The 23,813-nt window shown below is 39.5% G+C and overlaps 1 protein-coding gene across 1 annotated transcript in view; it reads left to right on the top strand.

The window, feature by feature from the left end:
• phldb2b (pleckstrin homology-like domain, family B, member 2b) overlaps window positions 1–20,322 on the top strand; it is a 43,832-nt gene extending 23,510 nt beyond the window's left edge. The window contains exons 7-26 of the mRNA XM_030123500.1: window positions 297–481; window positions 1,204–2,430; window positions 5,765–6,142; window positions 6,716–6,877; window positions 7,193–7,330; window positions 8,547–8,675; window positions 9,834–9,989; window positions 10,164–10,274; window positions 10,413–10,487; window positions 10,608–10,748; window positions 11,200–11,352; window positions 11,492–11,692; window positions 11,895–12,038; window positions 12,570–12,669; window positions 13,698–13,848; window positions 16,441–16,531; window positions 16,644–16,790; window positions 17,836–18,055; window positions 18,195–18,280; window positions 18,376–20,322. Of these exons, the coding sequence (XP_029979360.1) occupies window positions 297–481; window positions 1,204–2,430; window positions 5,765–6,142; window positions 6,716–6,877; window positions 7,193–7,330; window positions 8,547–8,675; window positions 9,834–9,989; window positions 10,164–10,274; window positions 10,413–10,487; window positions 10,608–10,748; window positions 11,200–11,352; window positions 11,492–11,692; window positions 11,895–12,038; window positions 12,570–12,669; window positions 13,698–13,848; window positions 16,441–16,531; window positions 16,644–16,790; window positions 17,836–18,055; window positions 18,195–18,280; window positions 18,376–18,516 (4,136 nt within the window). The 3' untranslated portion in view covers window positions 18,517–20,322. The remainder of the gene's footprint in view (window positions 1–296; window positions 482–1,203; window positions 2,431–5,764; window positions 6,143–6,715; window positions 6,878–7,192; window positions 7,331–8,546; window positions 8,676–9,833; window positions 9,990–10,163; window positions 10,275–10,412; window positions 10,488–10,607; window positions 10,749–11,199; window positions 11,353–11,491; window positions 11,693–11,894; window positions 12,039–12,569; window positions 12,670–13,697; window positions 13,849–16,440; window positions 16,532–16,643; window positions 16,791–17,835; window positions 18,056–18,194; window positions 18,281–18,375) is intronic.
• The last annotated feature ends 3,491 nt before the right edge of the window (window positions 20,323–23,813 follow it).

The following is a 23,813-nucleotide window of genomic DNA, read 5'->3' as shown; positions in this document are numbered from 1 at the left end:
TAGAGCTTCAGGTGCACGTACACACATTATTTGTCTTTCTGTTTTTTTGTGCAACCTGTTATGATTCTTTTGTTATTTCCTTTACTACAGTTCGTTAACAGTTACTGACCTTCTGTGACGAATGCGAATTTCCACATGCTTAACTAGCAAAAAATGCAATGTCCATCCAAGTGTTTATAGGTTTTCAAAGTAATTTATCTGCCTTATAATATTGCTTTTTGTGACTGGCCTCTTCTCTATATATTTGTTTATGATTCTTATATCTCTCCTTCTCCCACCCCTCATCTTTTTTTCAGACTACTTGAAATTTAGCAGTGACTATAGCCATGCAGTGGTGGGAGGGACCACCAGTGCCAGGGGCATGCGATCAGCATCTGAACTTCGGGACTTGATGGACACCCTTCAGCGGAAGAAGATCGCCCTGGAGAACAGCCTGAGAGCCAATGGAAATGCTAACCCCTCCTACTTCAGTGTGACACAGGTCAGCTGTCATGCTGTGGAGCTTAGCCACAGGCTTCTTTTTCTGCTTTCAAAACGTTTTCTAGAGCGTGATTAGAATTTGCCTCCAGCCCTATTTTCAACACACTAACCTTTCAATGTATAATCTGAGAGCACACTTATCTGAGGGAAATGAGATGCTAATCATTTTGTAATATCTAAAGCAACATATCTGATTAGAGATTTGTTAGATTGTTAGAGATTTTTAAAGGGGGATAGTCAAGATAGAGAAGAAATGGACTGAGGGAGGTGTGACAAACACCTCTATTCAGAATACAAACATAAATGCTACGGTGGCATGTGCTGCAATAGTTGGTGTGTAGTTGTTCCAACACAGTCTCAGTTTTCAATAATCAGGTATTCTAGATATAAACAATACTGGAGACTTTTATCTCTGTAAAACTGCAGCACCATGTCAAGCGGTTGATGAGCTGCAGTGTTCATCTTTGAACAATTCTGCTTTTAAAAATTCTGCCAAATGACCACCAGAAATCTGTAAATAAAACCCAGGAGATCAAGTGTTGTGTTCATCAAGTTTTCTGGTCTACTTTAAAGTTTCCTTAAAGTTCTTTTTAAATTCTCATCATATTTTACAGTATTTCCCTGTGTCTGTTGATGCATGTGTATGTATATATATCATACCTATTTCCATATGACACCATGTTTAAGTTTTTCCTTTCGGTATTTTTTCTTTCTACTTTTCAGTCTCCGCCCACCACACCTGTCACCACTCCTTCATCCTCGTCCTCCTATCAAGAACAGGCAAGACGTTTCTATAGCTCAGACCGTCCACCTATCTCACTTAAAACTGCTCCTCCTCTTTCCCCCGCCCGACGATCTGACCCCTCCTCTTCCCGATCCTCGGCTGGACGCAACCAGGAAAATTTGCTTCATGGCATTAGTGATACTCGGCGACTGCACAATCCTGGCTCTTCGCCTTTATTGTCCACTTGGAACGGCGGAGGTTCATCTAATTCTGTTGCTGGGAGTGATAGCTTCCTCCTCACACTTCCTCCATCCTCCTCATCACACACTCCATCGTTGGGAGGTGCGGTCAGCATGCCGTCAAGCCCTCGTCTTGGACGCCGCAGCTATGGCAACCAAGAGCCAGCATCCAGCGGTCGAACCAGAAAGTACTCAGCGGGTTCGCTTAATGGGATGATGGTAGGAGGGCACAGCCGCTCGCTGCCACGTCTCTGCCCTTCCCCATCGCCCCGTGACAACAATGGAGTGCTAACCTTGTCAACACTGTCTTCAAGGCGTTCTGACATTTCTGGCGGGTACAAACTTCGCAAGGACAGTTACAATAGCAGTCAGAACGTTAATCCTGACTTCAACCACAACTCTAATAACATTAGCCAGCAGTCCTCCATCAGGAGTCAAACCCAGGGCACTGCTCAAGGAGAAGGTGTTGTTTCTATCTCCTTGTCCACCCCTAAAGGTTTACCCCCCACTGCCACCATTTCCCCTTCACCTGCCCCACCAGATGTGACCATTCCCTCGAGGTCAGGTGGTTCATCTTCCCCTCGTGTGGCTAAAAAGCTCAGCCTAACTTCCACTAGTTCAATGGGCTCCACAAGCTCTGCAAATTCCAGCCCTCCAGACCAGGAAAGACTGATGAGCCATGGAGTCTCCCCAGGAATGGAAGTGTCTTTGGGTGAAAGGGAGAGGTGTGGGGTAGGTCTAGAACTCACCACTACCCCAGGGCTTGGATTTGGAGAAAGAAGGGCTTCGTTTGGAAAAGCAGGAGTAGAGCCAGGGATGGGGCTTGGAGAGAGGAGACAATCATTTGGAAAGGCAGGATTTACGCCACCAGGGGGCTTCAGGGAAAGAAGGGGCAGTATCAGCTCACTGAGTGGAAAGGAGGAACTGACGGACTACCACCAGAGGCAAAAAGAGGAGAGACTCCGTGAACAGGAGGTGGAAAGACTGGTGAGTATGAGTGTGATTGTAGATGTTGAGAGAGGATTATACACTGCACATTTTTGAAGATGTGGTGTTATTAAAAACTAAAAAGTCTTTCCAGTAATTGAAAACCTTCAGATTTCAACCATTGGAGACTTCATCAGTGCAGTCAAAGTAGTTGACTCTTTGCTGTTTCTTACAGATATAAATGAATCACATGATCGTTGTCATGTATGTAACATGATTAATATAACAACAGAGAAGGTCACATGACAAACAATGTCTTCAGGCTATATTAGGAACCAGAGTCACAACCCTTCTCAGTGCAAATACTGCAGTCAACAATCATATCCAAGAAAAATGTAGAAACATCTTGATTCATTTCTCACATACAAAAGACATGAAAACATTGCAATGTAGTTTTAATTACATGTAGAACTTAATATACAGATACACTGCTGACATCATTCACTCCCCAAAGATGTGTATTTGTTTTTGTGTTTAATTGAGACACCGTAACAAAAATGTTATTGTAGATGCATCAGACTTGATTAGATTAGATAGATGATTAGATGTATTAGCAGTAATGAAATCTGCATCATATGTCATTGACCATGCTCTCTAAATCAGTATCAGCACCAACTTCCGGAAAACCCATATTTGTTGCCCCTCACAGTGTATTACATTGTTGTATGTGTACTTCCTGTAAAATAACATATCGTTAGCCTGATAGCATAATTGCCTAAGTCATTTTTTTGGTCAAATTGTGATATGTGTGTAACTTTATTCCCCTAACACTGCTGCGTCACTTTGCATCACTGGCTATGACCTGAAAAAAATATGACTTAGGTAATTATGCTCTGAGGTTAACCGTATTTACAAGAAATGGAGTGCTTTACATTAACCTATTCTTTGTCATATGGAGCATACGCTCCCAGGGTGCTTGACACACACTCACACAAACGTCCAACCACATACACACTCAAAGTGAGGTTCACCACTAGACAGATGCCTCTGGCATTTTGCCCATACTAACAGAACTATTCTTAACCGTGTGCTTGGATTGTGTGTGTTTGTGTATGTGCGGTGTGTGTTTATGTCAGTCATCTGGAGGTCCGCCCACTGTGGTTCGGACCACTGAAGAGCCACAGAACCCATAAGTCAGATGTGGGCTAGTGAAGCAAAGATGATTAGAGAGCAGAGTTATAGTGTAGCAGGTGGATAAACACACACATGCTCCACATATAATGACAACTGGACTCATGGTCCCAGTCTCTTCATAAGTCTCTCTCTTTCTCATAGTCATATTAAGCTAAGCAAACTTGTGACTCTGGAACTGTCAGAAATAGTTTTTGGACTCTGTTCAACCCAATCTGTATTTTACAAGCTGAAAGGTGGCTTTCAGCTAGCCCTCACATTTTGGAGTGAATTGAATTGTGGTTATAGGCTTATGAGATGTTTAAGAAATTGCAACTGATCTGGTTCTCCTCATCTAATTAGAGAACCACTGAAATGTGAAACCTTCATTTTTGTTGTTTTGATATTCTTGAAATCATCTTTATAAGTTTACAGTACTTTTTACCGTAATGTCATTTACATTCAGTGCTGTCGGTCAACCTTACAGTAACTTGAGTTTTATGATTAGCTATCATAATTATCACTTTTTATGACATGTTTTTGTTTCTGAATATTATTACAAGAAATAGTGAAGGTAGGGTCTGTTATAAGACTTTGCAAGGAAGCAATTTGCAACATTTGTTCAAAAGCTCAAGGTTGTCAAAGCAACTCTATACTGTAGTCTTAATACACTCTGCTCTCTAGTGGTTGGATAGAAACATTACAGTCTGCTCATTTAAAGAGGTAGAGCTTGTGTGTGTAACAATCTGTTCCTGGATGTTACAAGGAACAGTGTAAATCCACTAGATAATATGCAATTTGTGGAATCATTAGGATGCAAAGCCAGGATATTTTTGCAGATGCTTAGTTAAATAATGGCTGTTTTGTTAAATTTACATTAATTGGTATTTTACCTGATAAATAGACTGAGAGCCAAATGCTACAGTAAAACTATGTGTCATCTACTGTTCGTATCAGGTTACAAAAGCACCAGCTTGTAATTCTCCGATTAGTTTCTCTTATTCTCTCTCTGTACACCCCTCCCTATGTTTCTTACATCTCTCTCCTCCTCCTCTTCTTTTTCTGTTTTGTCTATTCTCCATTCTCTTTTAATGTCTCTCTCTCCCCATGTCTCTCTCTCTCTCTAGTTGACAGCTGATTACTTTAAGGGCTCCACACAGGCTTGTGTCTATTAGAATAGAACAAGGTGACAAACTGCCACTGCCTTGTTGTGTTACAGCTCCTGCTTCACATTGCAGACTATAAATGAACAGTGTGTATTGTACATTCATGCATATGTAATAAATGTTAGTCCTCTGGTCAGCTATTTTTTTGATAGTACATTTTATTCATATTGGAGTGAATTACCTCTCAATAATGGATTAAAAACAGTATGCATAGTGCAATAATTCTTTTGTAATAGGTTGTTGCAGCTCTGATTTTCCCCAGTTGAAATATTACCTGCTTTAGAGTCTTTCCTAGAGCTCATTCCTGGAAAGTCACTTGTTTCTTTAGTGAGAGTACACCCATGCACATTCCAGTGTTTGGTGTCATGGTTTGTTCTCGTGCAGACTTCCGACCGCAGTTGACAGCTGTCCACCTTCTTATTAGCCCCCTCTTTCTACAGATCTTTTTTTTTCTCTCTTTCCCTCTGTACTTGTCCCTGTCCTTCTTTTACACGTGGTGGCTTTACACTTCCCCTCTCCCTCCAATGGAGTTCTTTCTGATCTGTAAGGATGTGTTCTGACTCTTTGCAGCCTCCGTAGTTCATCCCCCTTAGTGTTGGTTTTGGGGGCAGGCAGAACAGTGCAGTGGCAAGAGGAAATTTAGCTCCAGGGATTTTCAATGTGTAAAAATATTATGAGTATATTGCCTGCATTATATCGTAGATTGCTTATGTCAGTTATATATGCAGAAGGGTAGTGCTGAATATATTATAGACAAAGTAGGACATTTTGACAAGAGGGATTGACTCCTTTAATGCTGCCTCAGGTAATCTGATCTTTCAAAACTTGATGTTAACTCTTCCTTCCTTATACAGAACATTTCATAAGATTTCTTCTCACATTTATTTGAGCTAATTAGAAATACAGAAGTAAGAAAATGTGTTTTGTTTCTTAAGTACTCTTCATTTCAATTGCTTTGCGACATTATATGTTCATATTAGATAATAAAAAAGAAGTGGAAGTCTACATTTTGTAGCTTGTCGTGTATGTATGTTAATTTTTCCCTGTGTTCATTTCAGGAGCGACAGAGGCTAGAGACGATCTTGTCTCTGTGTTCAGAACTGGGTCGGTCTGAGAGGGATGAAGGAGGCACAGCTACGAGTCCCACTTCTGCTGTAGCAGACCTACAAAAGATCAACCAGGAGCTCGAGAAGCTTCAGCTGAGTGATGAGGATGACGACACACCGTCTGTCTTTTCTGACTCTTCAGTTCTCAACGGAATGACTGGAAATGGACATTTAACCTCACCTGGATCAGAGAACGGTTACTATAATGATGATCTACAGGTACGACAGAGGCGCAGCAGTGGTACCCGTGACAACAGGGCAGAATCACCCGCCGTCAGTCTCAGAAGCTTTGCACCCTCACCCTCTCCGCGTACACAGAGGACAAATGAGGTTAGAAACAGTTTGAAAAATATCTGTAAGAGAAGCACCTTTGACTTTGGTCAGCTTCTAATGTGTGAGGTGTTTATGCTGTCTGTTTGTTTCTGAGAAATATTCATCTTAATTCCAGGAAAGTGCTGATGTCTACATCTAACTTACATACACACAGATGCAAGATATTTACAGCCCATTTATTAGATTAGAGCAGAGCCACATGTTAACATATAGAATTGGCAGCTGGTGTTCATACTATGTGTAGGCATGTTGATTCATGTCCCCTTGTGTCTCATTTGGGTGTTAAAAAATAAACATTTCCAGTGCCCAGAATAAGAAGTCACTTAACATTGGCAAAGCTTCACACAAGCACAGTGATCGCTGTACTGTCCAGCTGTTATTTAGCAGTTGGAGTTATCATGGTAATAGAAGAATACTATATATGTATATATTTTAATGTCAGTGATTATTAGTACTATTATTATTATTACAACTAATTTTCAGGATTCTATAATGAAGAAGGTGAACTGTAATTATATTAAAACTGTGATTTTTGACTGAAATCTTTGATTGTGTTAATGATGTTATTAGGCTCTAGATGAAGCCACTCGTCGCCGAGGACAGGAAGCACGGCCTTCAGAGAAGGAAATCAGACGTGTGGAAGAGGAGAGGATCCAAGTACTAAACAACATGGAGGAGCTGGAGCAAAAGATCAAAGAGCTAGACAACCAAATAGAGGAATCTGCCAGAGAGGTAGAGACAAGGTTTTGAACACGCTATTCAGTGTTAAGTAACATATGTTACATGTTTGATTTCATTTTATAAAAAATAAATAAATATATATATATATATATATATATATATATATATATATATATATATATATATATATATATATAGTCAAAACAGTATAATAATTACAAGGAAAGTGATGCTTTTCTAACTGAAAGTAACAGGTAAAAGAAGATTGATGATAAAGTTGTAGAATTCTGCCCTAAAGAATAATTCAGCTTAAAGACACCCAGAAGTACAATAAATGGCTTAGTTATTGTGGTGTATTTATCCAAGGTGGAGGTTGAGCGAGCTCTCGTGGACGCTGAACAGGAATCAGAGGCAGCTGCGCTTCAGCAGGAAAAAGATGCTCTTGAATCACTTCACAACCAGATGGCTGACCTAGAGACCAAGTCCCAGCAGGAAAAAGAAAAGGTATTTAACATTTTACACTTAATTATGACATTTTAAGAGCACGAGGGATACCACAGATTCATTATGTCTGACAGACATAAACTATGAGCATTTATTTAAAGATTGGTGATGCCTCAAGAATTGGATTAAAACTAATAGAAAAAAAAGTTACTTTAAAACTATATTTAACTTTTATTAAAAATCAATTTCCTTTTGTTTCCCTTGGTAAGTTTGTAGTGTTTGTGTGATTGAAAACACATATGGGATTCAGAGACTCATGAATTTAGTTGGTCATGTGACTCCCTGGTAAGTGTTAATCCTTCTCATGCTGTCTGTGCTCCAAATATATATCTGTTAACACTGCCAGGGGTATAGTGGTCACCAAGTGATCATATCTTACAAATACTGCAGTGAGAGAAGTGTGTGTGTGTGTGTGTGTGTGTGTGTGTGTGTGTGTGTGTGTGTGTGTGTGCGCGTGTGCGTGCATCTTTATATCAGGATATGGTGTCAGTGACAGGCTGTAAGTGTGAGTGGATACATACAAGAATATTTTATGCGTATACACATGTGTTACCATAGCATTTGAGTGTTTTACACTGAGTCTGGCCTGTGTCCACTGACTTTGGACACTGTTTCTGATAGATACTGGGCATGATTGATCCCCACCATTAAACTGAATCGAACATAAGGAAAGAATGACCAAATGAGACTTTGTTCTCAGTTTTGGAAATTATGTTGAAGGGCAGGTGAAGTTAAGTGCTTGTACAGATTTTGGATGTCTGTGGCTGTGTGTTAAGTTGTGTTACTGTTAGAGAGAAACATTAACATTTGTGTGACTTAACCCCCTCCCGAGTGATTCCAAATTTTACCCTCTTACCCATTCTCATTGCTTCCATCAATCTATTCCAAAGCCTTTTTTGACAGAGAAAAAAGGCAAGAGACTGAAAAACATTGACACTTTCCTTACCAACCTTCTGCTTTAATTTCTACTTAATTTCAGTGATAGTTTTCTGCAGCTTCCCTCCTTCCCTCCCATCCCAGTAGGCTAATCCTGCTGACCTGGTCGCAGTAGTGACTAACTGTGACTCCCCACTCCCACTAACGCTGCCATCATCTCTCTGTCTGGTGTGTGTGTGTGTGTCTGTTCATATGTACACATAAAAAATGTGTACATCTGTGTTTGTGTGGGCATATACGCACATATGTGTACGCGTACATGTCTATTTGTGTGTGTCAGGCATGCGAGTTGCTGCAGGCAGAAAGGGGCAGAGTAGAGAGGTTGGCTCAGATTGTGTGTGAGCAGCGCTCCCAGCTGGACAGCTGCCCTGAGGCCACCAAGGAGCCCCTGCAGGAGCAGCTAGCCAGGGTCAGTACACAAGCACACTCACTCTTCCACACATGGCATGCACAGAAAAATGCATACCTCACATTTGTAAATTCACAAATCCATAAAGCACAAACCACACTTCATAGGAAAACTGAAACCACACAAATAATGAAGGTGGGGCTGGGAAATGTACCAGCTGTACATGCATACACAAATTGAAAGACACCAGAACATTTCCACATGCTGTGAGTACACACACATGTGGAATCAAATGCAAATGGAAATGCAGTATACTGTGAAAAGACTTCGACTGCAATGGTATCATTTTCAACATGCATTTACAAATACATTGTCTTTCCTGAGCTCACTCTCTGCTGCTGATGTTTAAATCAGTCATGTTCCCTCTTCTCTTCATCTAACTGGATGTCTAACACTCTACATGTCTATATCTGCAACCCTCTCTGTTTCATCCAAAGTGTTGAGCCTGTATGAAGCCTGTATTAGGTACAAGAGTAAGAGAGTAAGACAGAATTGCACTGATATCAGGGCATAGGGGTCCAAATGCTTCACAATGTGTTTCTCACAGACCAAAATATTTAAGAAGTATAACAGATTGTCAGATAACACCTTAAAGTGATGTATATTTTGGGGAATGCTTTTCAATATATTGCATGTGTCTGTAGATTGTGGTTTTGCATGGTGTTGTGGTCTGCATGACTGCTGTAAGTGTTGATTAAACAGTGGAGATCTATATGTCTGGTTTGCTTTGTCTGTCTTGGTTTACTGTGGGAAGAGAAAGTACAAAATTAGTTTCATTTAAGGGATGTGTTGTAGTGCCTTTAGATTACAGCTTGTGGTTTCTCTGTATCAGCTTGTTTGTGAATACACGCATACAAGACCTTCAGATTTTTTCTGTGTCGGGTTGTTTGTGAACACTTGCACGACATTTATCCATCAAATGTTCCATCAGATATTTGATATGGATTGTTTGCTTTTCAGAGCATTCAGTTGAATTTGATAAAACTGAGGATTTTGCATGCATATAACTGTGATTATTTTGTGAGTATCACTCTTTTGGGTTTGTATCATTGCATTTTGTTCTGTTTTGTGATCAGTCTATGGTTGATTTTGTGTCGAATACATAATTTTCTTGGTCATATTCTTAGATTGACCTCATTTTTATGTACATTTTTCCAGGACTGTGAGGTGCTTGAGACAGAGACAAAGCGTTTTGAGGACCTTGAGTTCCAGCAGCTGGAAACTGAAAGCAGGCAGGATGAAGAGAAGGAGACTAAAACACAGGAGCTTCTACGGGAAATAGCAGACTACCAGCGAAGCACTGTCACACGAAAGGTTAATGGCTATCTGTGTATAAAATCTGTAACAAAGTCATTTGACCCTTTTTTTTGGAATAATAATAATTTGTCTTCTGAATGTATTTTTTTTGGTAATATTTAAATATGTGATGATTTAAATGCACATTTCAATTGATGTTATCAGCACATTACAATGTTTGTCTTTCTCCAGGAGCGACTGTTAACTCTGAAGAAGCAGGCGACACAGATTACCCAGCAGGCTCAGAGAGAGAAGGAGAGCTTCTTGAAGGAAAGAAGCAACCTGGAAGCAATGCTGCAAAGGGTATGAGCATATCTGTTTGCATGCACTGTATGTTTACAAATGTATGTGGCTTTTGTGTATAAATGACCAGAAATCCCCACAGGAAGAGGTAACTTTGTTTATTACAGTTTTACATTTCCTGTGTTCGTTTTCTGTTAGGAAAAAGAAAACCTTGCTGCACTGGAAAGCAAGTATGCAGACCTCACTGGTGGGCGCAGCTTTACTCTGAGGGAGGTGAGTTTGATAGATAACTGTCAGATAAGAAAACACAAACTATCTTCCTCGTGTAAACTCCTAAAGTGGATAGAACCTCCACATCTTTAATGGTTGGGGTTTCCTTTTCTTCTTGCTCAGGACACAGCCTCTCTGGCTGATGTGTGTCAGTCATTTAGCGGTCACTACCCTGACACCACCTCTGCCATACTTTCTCCTCCTCCAGTCAACTTCTGCGCCCTTTCATCCCTTCTTTCCTCTCTTTATCTCAAGAATGCTGAGGTACTTAATTCTGTTTCTATGTGCTGTGATTCCTCTGCATTCAGCTGCCTAAATCCATCTCATCCTTCGGTGCTGTCACTTTGATTGCATTTTTCCCTTTCATAACAACTGGATTATTATTCCATGTATCATTTTCAGCAATTCAGGAACAGTGGAAATTTGAGAAAGTTAACCTATTTGTAGAATGCAAAGCTCAAACTCACGCGTATTAACACTTAAGTAACCTAAGAATGCCCACTTTGTTTTGTGCTCTACTCATTTCATTATTATAATGGTATAGCAAGTGACTGGTTTCTGCAGCAAATAATGACTTTTTCAAAATCTGCCTCATTTTAACAACTAAATCTCAAATTTGCTTTTCACTGAAATAATGTCTTAATATGGCTGACTCACCTCATGCTATGCCTCACCCCCTTCTTTGTCCCCCGTGTTCCTCATGACACTTTTCCAGGGATATGTCACAGTCAGTGAGCTCAATGAGCTTTACTCACAGCTTGGGGGAGACCCTAAACCCGCCCTTGCCCCTGCTCTGACCAATGCCTCTTCTGACTCCGAGGCAAACCCCTCCCCTGACGATGAGACCCTCAAACCAACGGAGGATGAGGTGTGTGTAGAGGTAGAAACTATACATAAGTAGATTATGTGAAGTGTTAATGTATGAAAATGTTGATATTCCCCACTTGTCCCCTCTGTCTTTTACACTATTTTATCTTTCTGACGGTGATCCTTTCTTCTTTCCAAAGCTCTGTCATTCTTCTTCACCTGCCGACTGTCACTCCTCTTCTTCCTCCTCTGACTCCTCCAATCTTAATCCCCGCCCCCTTCCCAAAACACCCTCTGTGCACTGGCCAGAGATCATGGTGACGTATCGAGACCCCTCTCCCCTCCCTGACTCCCCCCCACCTCCTCTTCCTGTCAAAAAACACCATCACCGACACAGGCAGGTAATGAGTGTGTCTCTGCGTATATGTATAGTCAGTTGTCTGTCAGTTTTGAAGTACCACCAGATGGCGCCGAAGCAGAAAATGTTTTCTCATAAAACTAAAGGACAACCTTAGAAATTACATTAAATAGATTTGGATTTATGAGAAAATAATGATGGGCAATCAGTCGACCATTAACACCACTTCTCTCGTGTTTGATCAGCATTTCCGTTTGCTTGAGGAGAGGAAGAGGTTTGAGAAGGAATGTGGGTCCCACCTAAGTGACACATTACCCAGGAAGAAAACGACACCGACCATGGGCCCCCAGTTCACATGTGCAACACTAGGAAGAAGCTTTCCAACAAAGGTACTTCACTTAGTTTGCACGCATCTCACAGAGCAGCTACTGCAGGTCATCGAACGTTACTTTTTTTGACTTCTCGTAGTATACAGTTGTGGAAAAAATTATTAGACCACCCCTTGTTTTCTTCAATTTCTTGTTCATTTTAATGCCAGGTAAAACTAAAAGTGCATTTGTTTGGACAAATATAATGATAACAACAAAAATAGTTCATAAAAGTTTAATTTCAGAGCTGATATCTCGCCATTTTCCATGTTTTCTTGATAATATCCAAAATCACTTAAGTTTTTACATCAATAGTTATGGCACTGTACTGCCAAAAACAGTGCATTCCGTGTTTTCTTTTCTGTCTGTTTAAGTCACATGATACACACAGGAGTTAGTACTTGATAGCATAACCATTGTTTTTGATAACTTTTGATGGTCTAATCATTTTTTCTGCGACTGTATTGTGTATCAGGATTAGATGACCTCTTTGAAACACTAAATCATTGTTGTACTGATTTGACTCTTTTGTATCTTCTTGGATCTTTTTAGCCCCATCAGCCCCTGGTTCAGAGCACAAGCTGTGGCAGCATTCTCCCCAGAATTTTGTCCTTATCCAACAAGGAAACAGAATCGCGACGTCTGCACAAAGGTACATATATATTTAAGCGCACACTTCGCTCACATCACATTACGCTCTCTGTTTCTTTACAGTTTTATCTCTTTGTTGCTCCCACATTATACTGGGCACTAAAAGTAGACTTCCCTGCTCTAATTATTGTGCATTCCGTGATTATCTCTTCAGACAGATATACTAATGACCCAAACACAATAAAGTGCACACCCACAGAAATTCTCTTGGGGGTTTATTTTACTCTAAAATTACTAACTTTATGTCTGAAATTACAAATGTATAGCTTGTGCCCTGCATCTTTGCAAACTTGTCCAATGTATTTTGTCCTTTTAGAAGATTTGTTGTTGGTTCTTAAATGAGTTTTTCAGCCAGAAGCATAAAGCAGATTAAATTTTTTCGTGATATACTGCCCTTCTCCAACATTGAGAAAAAGTATAGTATTCTGAAATATTTTGGGTGTTTTTTTTTTATGGTTTTTGATGTTACGGTGCTGCTGTTTTTTCTGGGCTCAGGCACACGTATCTGCTCCCTCGTTCCCTCAGGTCTCTTGATCTTGCTCATCAGATGGGTGGGGCAGCTGAAATGGGGAGATGGTATCAGGTTGTGTATTTGTGTCTGTGTGTATGTGATTTCATTTTTCCTGTACCCAGAGGCTGAGTGTGTCTCTCCAAAGAAACTGGCATAGTTCTTCTGGTTTTGAGGATATACAGTTTGGGTTTCAGACATTTTTGAGCTAACTCATCTGCTCTATGCATACCTTCCTGCTTTTTTTCAAGCTTACATTATGTTTTACTTGGTTATTTTTCATCAAATGTCGTCAAACTATTAAGGGGCTGTAATTTTTTTCAACTGGACGTATTAGAGTGTGTTTCACAGTGGCGGGGCATTGTGATCCACAATTGACACCATCTGGGGAAGCTGTTGTCCCAGAGGGTTTGACACAGACAGGTACAAGACTTGTGTAGACAAACGTAAAAGGGTAAGTACCATATGAAAGTCATCCTGAAGAGGCTAAGATACTCTGCTTTTTCTTGTTATGTTTGAAGGTCAGCCTGGCTCACGAGCAGCTTCCCAGACAAACGTCTACCTCGATGGCTTTGGATACCGTGACAACCAAGCCTTTGACACAATGAGCGTGGATAGTAACGACTCCATTGAAACCAGCATCTCAGCTTGCTCTCCAGACAATGTGTCCAGGTTAGTTTGAGGTGGATTTGTGAAAAAAAACAAAACACAAATGGAATGGTAATAGCAGTGATAAAAACAAAAAGTTGAAGCCTGTCAACAGTTAGTGTCATTGTTTAGTTTGCTGTGTGTGTGCGAAGTATGTGTTGATGAATGCAATTGAATTTCCTTTCATCGGTCCTTTAGTATGGTTTGAAAGGAAGGACTGAAAGAAAAATGACAGACCAATAGAGGAGCAAATGACAGAAAAGTCTGCCAAGACCACATATAGAAAATCTAGAAATTGAAAACAAACATAGAATGTCCCTTTGTTTTCATAATATGAAACATGGACTGTGAGAGGGGAACGGGGGGTGAGTAACAAAAAAAGAAAACCTAGGTAATGCAAAAAGTGTGTGGATCGGCAAAGGAAAGTTTCCCGCCTTTCATGGTTCTCCTTGGAGAATAGAATGTGTAGAACTGTGTGTGTTATATGAGTTAAGGGGAGACTCTTGATTAGTGTTGTAGGGGTCAGGTTACGGAAGACTGAGAACATAAGCAGTGTGTGCATGTGTGAATGTGAGTGAGTGTGTATTCACAATCAACCCCAGCAGGATCCGGCGAACTGACTGAACCGGTATGAGTGTGGAGGTACATTTGGGGGTCCAGCCCCCCGTCTGGACTAAAACCATGTGTGCTTGCTTTCTTTTTTCCCTTTTACAGTGGTTACATCTGTCGTTTGCCTCCCCCTCTCTTCTCTCTCTGAATGGTATGGTCTTGGTTCTGCAGATAGGTTTTGCACAGTTCCAAACCATTTGCAGATTGACCTCTCTGCATTGTAACTTTTCCTGGAACGGGCTCCCTCTGTGATCCTCAGTATGGCTCCGTTTGGATTGTGTTATACCAGCTTAGATTGGAACAAATGTGGAATCTGGATCTGCACTGGATAAACAAGAAGTTTGTTTATACAAATGAAGAACGTGATTTGTGTCTTCTCATTTAGTTCAGATTTAAAATAATAAACAACTGGGCTACTCTACAATGAAAATGAGTGCTATTCCTCCTCATCAGCTAAGGTAAGAAAAAGACATGAAAAGAGGAGAGGGAAGATGGGATGGATGGATGTTGAGTTAACGCTAAAGCTGGGATGAATAAATGTTCCTCTGGGGATCAACTGCAGAAAGGCAAATGTGTTGGATGTGTGGATATCATTTATTACCAGATTGCTGTGGTGGAGAATTAAAAAATCTGATTAAATCATGTATTGAAATGAAATACGATTAATGATCTAACTAGGTGTCCTTCCATTAATTTTGACCTTCAGCAAATACCACTATGCTGGTGTTAAATGCAAAAAATAGTTGAGTATGATCTGACAGGTTAGACACTGGCAGAAAGCATAAGAATGAGCGGGAAAGCCTTTTCTGTCGACTTTTTTTTCTTATCCTTTTCGTACATTCTCCCCTAATTCCTCCTGTCTTTTTTTACTTGGCGTGTGCTCTATTTCTCATTCCCTCCATCCTGGTTTGTTTAGGCTGAGTCTAATGTGTACCATTCGTCCTAACAATGTTGTGACATCATCACCTATCAACAGTGGGTATCTGTTTCCTTCTGGCTCCGCACTAGAAAGGGTTTGTTTGTCTGTGATTGTGTGTTAGCAATGTATTTATGTCACAGAACAAAAATGAGCAAGAAAATGAGAAAGAAAAAATAGTGTTTAATATGACAAAGCCTCAAACGGACAGACACACGTACAGTACATATCCCTGTTGTGCTAGTTACAAATGCATGTCATGTGTCGACCATGTGCAGTTTGAAAGACCTGGAGTTCCACTAAGTGTGCTGTTCAAAATTAAAGCCATCAGATGGCTTGTTTGAGCTTTATCTCACATTATTACACTAAATCAGCACTAAACTGATGTTATATCTGCAGTCTCGCTTGTACAAAGCAAGGCACTGTAGATCCACAACTGTGACACTGACACATTGTCATTGACCTGTATTAATAGACTGTTATCTGAGCCATGTTAATGGGATTAAACTAAATTTATGTTTTACATTTTTGAATATACATATTTATCTTATCCTTGTTGATTTTTATTCTTTCATGATACAAATTTAGCTTTATATTTGTCTATGGTTATTATATTATAAGTCATATAAAGGAAAATGAGCTTGGACATGATACATATCTGCTCTTGTACAGGTCTATTAAAAATATAACACAATAAAACAACTGAAAACTAGAAAAGCACTTGGAGAGCACAGACCTCCGCCAAGGCAGATCCATGCCCACCCCTCCCCAATCACCACCAAAATTTAATCATTTGTTCCTTGTGCCAATATCAACATTTCCTGAAATTTTCATCCAAATCCCTCCATAACTTTTTGAGTTATCTTGCACACAGTCAGACAGACAGACAGACAGACAAGCCAACACCGGCAAAAACATAACCTCCTTGGCGGAGGTAAAAAATAATCAGAATGGATTCTATTTCCTCTGTTCTGTAGCTGCATGAGAATTAATGTGTGGCCTCTTGTCCTGTACACCAATTGCGTGCAGAACAATGTTATTCTGTCTGTTTTTGATATATATTATGTTTTATCTGTGATTGTGTGATCCAGTGCCAGCACATCAAATGTGGCCAAGCTCGAAGAGATGGAACGTCTGCTGCGAGAGGCTCAAGCAGAGAAGCACCGCCTCCTCGAACACAAGGTTAACACCAGCAAACAATCAGAGCCGCAGTAAAAAAAAAAAAAAAAATACAGAGGCACTACTTAAAATGCCAAATGTTATAAACTATTGTAATGTTTTGATTATTTCCCAGGAGCTAGAGATGGAAGTGCGAAAGCAGGCTCTGGAGGAGGAGAGGAAAAGGAGGGAGGAGCTGGAGAAAAGGCTTCAGGAGGAGACGAGTAGACGACAGAAACTCATTGACCGTGAGGTGAAACTACGAGAAAAACAAAGGGCACAGGTGAGAGAAAAACACAACATATACCCATGGACGATGTTCAGATAGATCATCCATAATGTTATCCAATCATGCTCAGAAAAGAACGTCTTAAAGGAGTGATATGTTGTTTTTTTTTTAAATGGAATTATGCATTTAAAACATTTGCCTGTGGTCTACATAAACTGTAAATGCTATGCTTGGGTCTGAATTCTTCATTAATTCAACTCCACAGGCCCATTTTCAACCCTATTTCTGAGTAATGACACCAGAAAGGTTGTTTTGAGTGCTGGCCCTTTAAATGCAAATGAGCCACTTCGGGCCCCACCCCCTTTAGGTTGTTGGCTGTGCTGCTCTGTCCAGGACAACCAAAAACTGAACATTTTAGGCAATCTGCTCGAAGTTTGGACATATTTTCAGTATGGACTACAACTGCTGCTGCTGACAAACAATTATGGTGTACTCGGAGAAATGTTTGTCGGAAGTCTTGACCTTATATGTGCAAATGTTGTGATGTAACTAGTAATAGATGTAACAAATTAAGAAGGAATTAAAACAGGTTGTAGAAATCCACTGGATTTTTGCTAAAATGAATATGAAGATAGCTTTGCAGCACCTGGAGGGTTCAAATTCAAGCTTTTAGAACTATTAGGGTCCAAATACACAAATAAATGTACCAAAGACTAATAAAAGTGGGTTTAGCAAAATATGACCCCTTTATATGTGAGTATAGTCTGCTATAGAATACATAATATTATCAGCCATTTTAACTGATAGAGATTCAATGTATGTTCCTTTTTTTTCTATTGCTTCTTTCAGCTTGCTGCATATTTCCCCCTTGTGTATGCTTTCAATCACATTCCTGCTGACAGTTCTTAGTATAAGCTTTGTTCATCAGCATGTGTTCTCTTTTTGTGGACCATCAGATGTTGGCAGAGGAAGAAAGAATTTCATACTTGAGCTATTTTATATACGATGAGCATCTGTATGAATTCAATAAACACAAAAGGAAAAATTACAAACATGCATTAGTGCTGAATTCCTGCCCCCTCAACTCTTTTTCTTGCAGTCCCGGCCTCTAACTCGGTACTTGCCGGTGCGAAAGGATGACTTCGACTTGCGTGCGCACATTGAGTCGGCGGGCCACAGCACAGACACATGCTTCCACTTGTCCATCTCTGAGAAGACCTGCAGAGGTTACCTTGTCAAGATGGGAGGCAAGATCAAAACGTGGAAGAAACGCTGGTTCGTGTTCGACCGCAACCGACGTACACTCTCCTACTATGCAGGTCGGTCAGGAGGCGTACAAGAACAAAAGACACACATGGAGTCTCTAACACCCAGATTTTTCTTTATCCCATATTTTATTTGTGTAGTTGAGGTTCATTCATGTCCTTGTATGTAACATGTTCATTTGTATGAATGCAGATAAACATGAAGCCAAGCTGAAAGGAGTCATCTACTTTCAAGCTATTGAAGAAGTTTATTATGATCACTTGAAGAATGCGCATAAGGTTTGTGTGTTTGTGTGTGTATAATAAACACAACAGTTTATTCACTATTATTTTCCGGTATCACCATTCTACCTACTCTTCTTTCTGTCTTTCAGAGCCCAAACCCCTCACTGACCTTCAGTGTAAAGACTCATGACAGGGTTTACTACATGGTTGCTCCCTCCCCTGAAGCTATGAGGATCTGGATGGATGTGATCGTCACAGGCGCTGAGGGCTACACCCAGTTCATGGTGTAACGACGGCCTTCAGGGAGATATCCAACAAGCACCTGATTCCCTTTAGTGGCTTTAAAGACTTTAAATGTTTGTCTTCATGTATTTTATTTGTAATTATTTGACTCTCTAAATGTCACAGTGGATATTGTCTTTGCTAGAGGATTAACAAAGTTGAATTAACAAAGTTTAACATTTTATCTAATGTTACTGCATCAAAAGGTGCAACATTGAAGCCACTTGCAAAATAATTTGAATATCTCACTGTGCCTTTAAGTCAGTTATGTGTACGTCAAGGTTTGCACGCAGGCAAAAGGCAAAATTAAAAGAGTTTACCTACATCCTACATTGGTAACTTAAGCAGGTCTTTTTTTGGCCATGAAAAGCTTTTTTTTAATAAAGGATTATGTGGACTTGCCACTGAAAAATATTGCTCTCACAGTTTATTCTCTATGTAATGTTAATATATATATATATATTAAAAAAAAAACTTTATCATCAGTATCAACCTAAATCAAGATTTATGTCTAAAAAGTGCCTTTACAATTAATGATATACCTGTCCATTCTACAACAACGTTAATTCTTTAAGAGTATTACATTCATACATGATAAAAAAAAAAATCTGATTTAGTAAAATGTATTTTAGTTAGAATCTTTTTTCATCTTTATCATTTCATGTATCAATACTGTGGCATCCTCAGGTCTTAACTGTGTGTGTGCATGGATGTGCGTACATGCTCATGATTATTTGTATATTTATACATAAAAGTGCTCATATGTGTGTGTTCTACACCTTCAGTATGTACACATATATATTGCTGTGAGTTTTCAGTTCAGCTCCACGGTGCTAATCATACATGCTGAATGAAACTAATATCCCAAGCAACGCCTACAGAAAAGGATATGGGGTGTAATTATACACTCAACATGGTGATTATAATGTTTTTTTTAAATGGATGACTGAGGTTGTTTTACAATAGTGTCAGTTTTGCCTCAGTAGTGGAGCTACACACACAACTAGTGTCAAACAAGTTCATTTCTCATAAAAGGAGTTTAAATGAACAATAGGTATAATTTTACAGAGGCTCAATATATGTATTTGTACATTTTGCTTTCAAGTTGTACTTAGTCAAAACACCCTTACTATCAGTGCTGGAGACCTTTTGTGCCTTTTCTATTATATTTTGTGTGACAGTATTTAAGATGCATATTATCTATATTTTTCAGAACTAGATGTATCTACATATATAATCGATGCCAAAAAACACAGCGGTGTTAAAATGGTCCAAGTGGTTTTCTAGAAGGGTTAAGTTGCCTTTTAGGTAGACAAAAAAAGACTGACGAATCTACGGTACTTTTAAACACTGATAATTGTGCTGCTTTGGTCCACTAGCTTTCATTGCGTTGCTCTTATTACCACTAAATGTTCTGGATTAGTTAAACGGACGATCCCACATTGATCACTAAGCTGCTTTTATATGTTGTATCAGTCTCTACAGTACATAAAGCTTTTCATTAGTCATCTATTGGCATTAAATTTCATTTTCATGTACTGACCAAAGTACATGTGTATGCGGTATGATGTACATGTATGTGTATTGTTTGACTTCATTGAGTACAGTAAGATCTAATAGTTATGTTCCTGTTTTTATATGAGATAATGAGCATATGGTGAAATTCTACCAGTTGCAACATAATCTTTCATGAGTGTTTTCTTTTTCTTTTTTCTTTTTTTGATCCTACTGTATTTATGACATTACTAATGCATGTACCTTAATTTTTTTTATAACTATATAAATGATTAAAAAAAAAATCTGCATTTACTTTTCATGTTGTGAGACATTCTATGTGTTCTTAAATAAATGACAGTATAGGGTTCTTAAAAATACAATGAAAAGTTCAAGGTTTGGTTTATTGAGCATCCATCCATCCAAAGGTGTTATTATAGATGTGGTGGAAGTGGAGCGCCTCTATGTGGCAGAAGTCAGAACTGATAGATTTTCTGAGTTTAGAACTGCCACATTAGATGTTGCAGTCATTTATTTTTATATACTAAACATAGACTCTTGATTGTCGTCGGTGACTATGGAGAAGGAGGAAGTATGTAATTGTGGAGACACTCCTGTAGATTTACCAAGGAAGTGAGATAAGCTAAATGACTACTTAGAGAAACCAGTTTTCCACCAGTGACTCAGCCTCTGTGTGGAAAGAGCTCAGGCAGGTTAACAACAACAACAAGCCTCGAGTCTCCCACTGTGTGAAGGACTTATCCCTGAGCAGAAAACTGAATGAATTTTACTGAAAGACAGTGGAGCAACCCTCAGTCCCTTCTCATCACAGCAGGGGTGTCTCGACAGCTGCACCTCAGCCTCCCCTCCATCGTAACACTTTTTTTTTTTTGCTTTTTATTAAATTCCAAACATACGTAACACATCAACACATACCACACTAATTACACAATAAAATGCAAACTAACCTCACTGCACGCACACAAAAAACTGTAAGAGAAAAAATTATTATAAAAAATAATATAATAATAGTGCACGCAAAGAAGAAGAGAAAAAAGGGAAGCTGTCACACTCAACAGCTTTACAGATGAATATAATCTATTGTTGCCTGAGAAAGTCCATTAAGTCCATTAATTATAGTAACACTCTTATCCATCCAGGGAAATCTGACTTGAAACTTGCCTTGTACCAGCCTACTTCAAGACCTCCACCATTATCCCTGTCCCCGAAAAACCACAGGCCTTATTGACCCCAGATCCCACCACTGAGACCTCTTCAATCATTAAATTATCTGAGGGCTGTGTACTGTCCCAACTTAAGAACATTGTTTGTCTGTAGATAACACAGTTAATCATGGCTCTGCACTTCATCCTTTAGCATCCTCAGGTGCAGCCTCCCCACCACCATGAACATTTAAATCTCCAGATGCAGAGAGAGGGCCAACTGCATCATGAAGGACCCCACCCACCCTGCAAATGCACTTTTTGTCCCCCTTCCCACAGGGAAAAGGCAGAGCAGGACCACCAGACTGAAAAACAGCTTCTTTCCAACAGCTGTGAGGCTGTTGAACTTAGGCACTGCTCCGTAGCCTCTCACCCAGGGGGACGGACACACCAGGACCTAAACTGCACCTTATTGCACTGCTCTGCAGAGCCATTCACTGACTCTTGCACAAGCCACTTTGCACCTTGCACTTCGCTCTGCCGTTTTTGAACTGTACTTCAGTGTGTGCTGTGTTTAGGTTAGGGTTGTAAATGTGCCATTATTTTATGTAGGTATTTTAAAGCTACATCTTAGATGTATATTTTATTTTATTCTTTTAAATTAGCCTTAGATTTTAGTCAATTTTAATGTATTTGTTTATTTATTAGTTATTTATTCTATATTGCTATGGCCAGTAACTAGTTTCGTTCTTTCTCTGTGATGAAATGATAAATAAAGTCATTTGAATCCTTTGAATACTAGCACCTGGACCTCCCAGGATCCGACTCCAGGATTCTGCGAGTGGATTTCAGCACCATCATCCCAGCTCTTAACAGGACAAGCTCAACCAGCCGAGTGTTTGAATCCGCCTGTGGGTGGATCACAGACCTCTAATCAGACAGGAACCAGGATTTAAAACTGGCAAAGCACATCTCTGACTCTGACCATCAGGACCAGTTCTCCTCATGTATGTGTTCTTTTCCCCTCTGCTTTCCTTCATGTACACCTACAGCTGAAGCTTCAGGGGAGTCTTTCCACCCCCTGTGCACCATAATCACCCAAATATCAACAGCAGATGCGCTTCCTGTGTCAGTTGAGGAGGTTTATCCTGCCTGTGACAATGATGCTGCACTTCTACACTGCCACTGTCTCCTCCATCCTCATCTACTTCATCACTATAAGGTAAGATCCAGCGACTGCTAAGGACAAAGACAGACAGTGGAAAAAGGTGATTAGTTGAGGTCTACCTCTCCTCCAGGACCACTGTGGATGACCCCTCTAACCCTAAAAGCACACTCTACCTTCCAGTCCTGATGGAACCTCTTGCCAAAATGACACATTTTTGCTTTTTTATTCATGAACAAAGCCCAAGCCCCCTATTGACACAGTCAAATGGCCAGCATGGACAAAATGTGGTTAATACACATGTCTCTGTTTTGCATAAATATTCACTGCACTCATATTTTTTGGGGGGCAATATTTGCATATTTTGCAATACTTTTTTGTACAGTACTCTACAGTCGCAGAAAACATTATTAGACCACCCTTGTTTTCTTCAATTTCTTGTTCATTTGAATGCCTGGTACAAATAAAGGTACATTTGTTTGGACAAATATAATAACAACAAAAATAGCTCATAAGAGTTTCATTTCAGAGCTGATATCTATCCATTTTCCATGGTTTTCTTGATAATAACCAAAATCACTTCAGTTCTTACATCATTATCTATGTCATTGTACTGCCAAAAACAGTGCTTTTAGGCATTCCATGTTTTCTTTTCTAAGTCACATGATACTCACAGGAGTTACTACTTGATTGCATAACCATTGTTTGTGATGACTTTTGATGGCCTAATAATTTATTCTGCGACTGTATTTTTTAATATAAATACAAATAAGGTGTCTATTGTGTACATTTTTTCTTGTAGTCCACCCATATTCTCTATTTTAAGCAACTTTACATGTTTATATACATGCTATTATACATTATTATTGTACATTATTATTTCTGATTATTTAACTTATATTTTACTGACTTTTAAGTTCAAGCAGTTAAGCACTTTTCTTTTCATTACAGCTAAATTCATACAACCTTCGTGTAAATATATATTTTTCTTTATTTACTGCTTTCACATACATACCAGGACAAATTCCTTGTACCGCAAAAACTACACACGAGTCGGAGTTGTAAACACCCACTTCAGCCTCGCCTCTTGGCACGCCTGCGCAGTTCACATTTTCCCATAATACATAGCGAAAATAAACGACTTCCTTGCCGTTTCACACGTGCTGTAGAAAGAAGGAGACGTGTGTGTCAGTGTACAAAGTGAAATCGCAACTTGTTATTGTATCAGAAGATTAGCAAAAAAAAAAAAAAAGTACACCCTTACTTCACCTGAAATACCGAAGTTCGTCAATTGTTGTCTGTAGACGTTAGGTTATACACTAATTGTTCGAAAAGTTGCAGAGAATGCAAAACTTAGTAATTAATCATCACATGTCCTTCATTGCCAGTCTTGATTATTCTTTTGCTCACATTCAATAACATGAACCATTATACTACATGTTACCTCTCAGCTTACATGCCCTACAAACATGTCATACTTTAT

Source organism: Sphaeramia orbicularis, chromosome 20 (genome assembly GCF_902148855.1).
Source record: "Sphaeramia orbicularis chromosome 20, fSphaOr1.1, whole genome shotgun sequence".
In the NCBI taxonomy this organism is placed as follows: Eukaryota; Metazoa; Chordata; class Actinopteri; order Kurtiformes; family Apogonidae; genus Sphaeramia; species Sphaeramia orbicularis.
The sequence above is the reverse complement of the archived record's forward strand: the minus strand, read 5'-3'. Positions and strand labels throughout refer to the sequence as shown.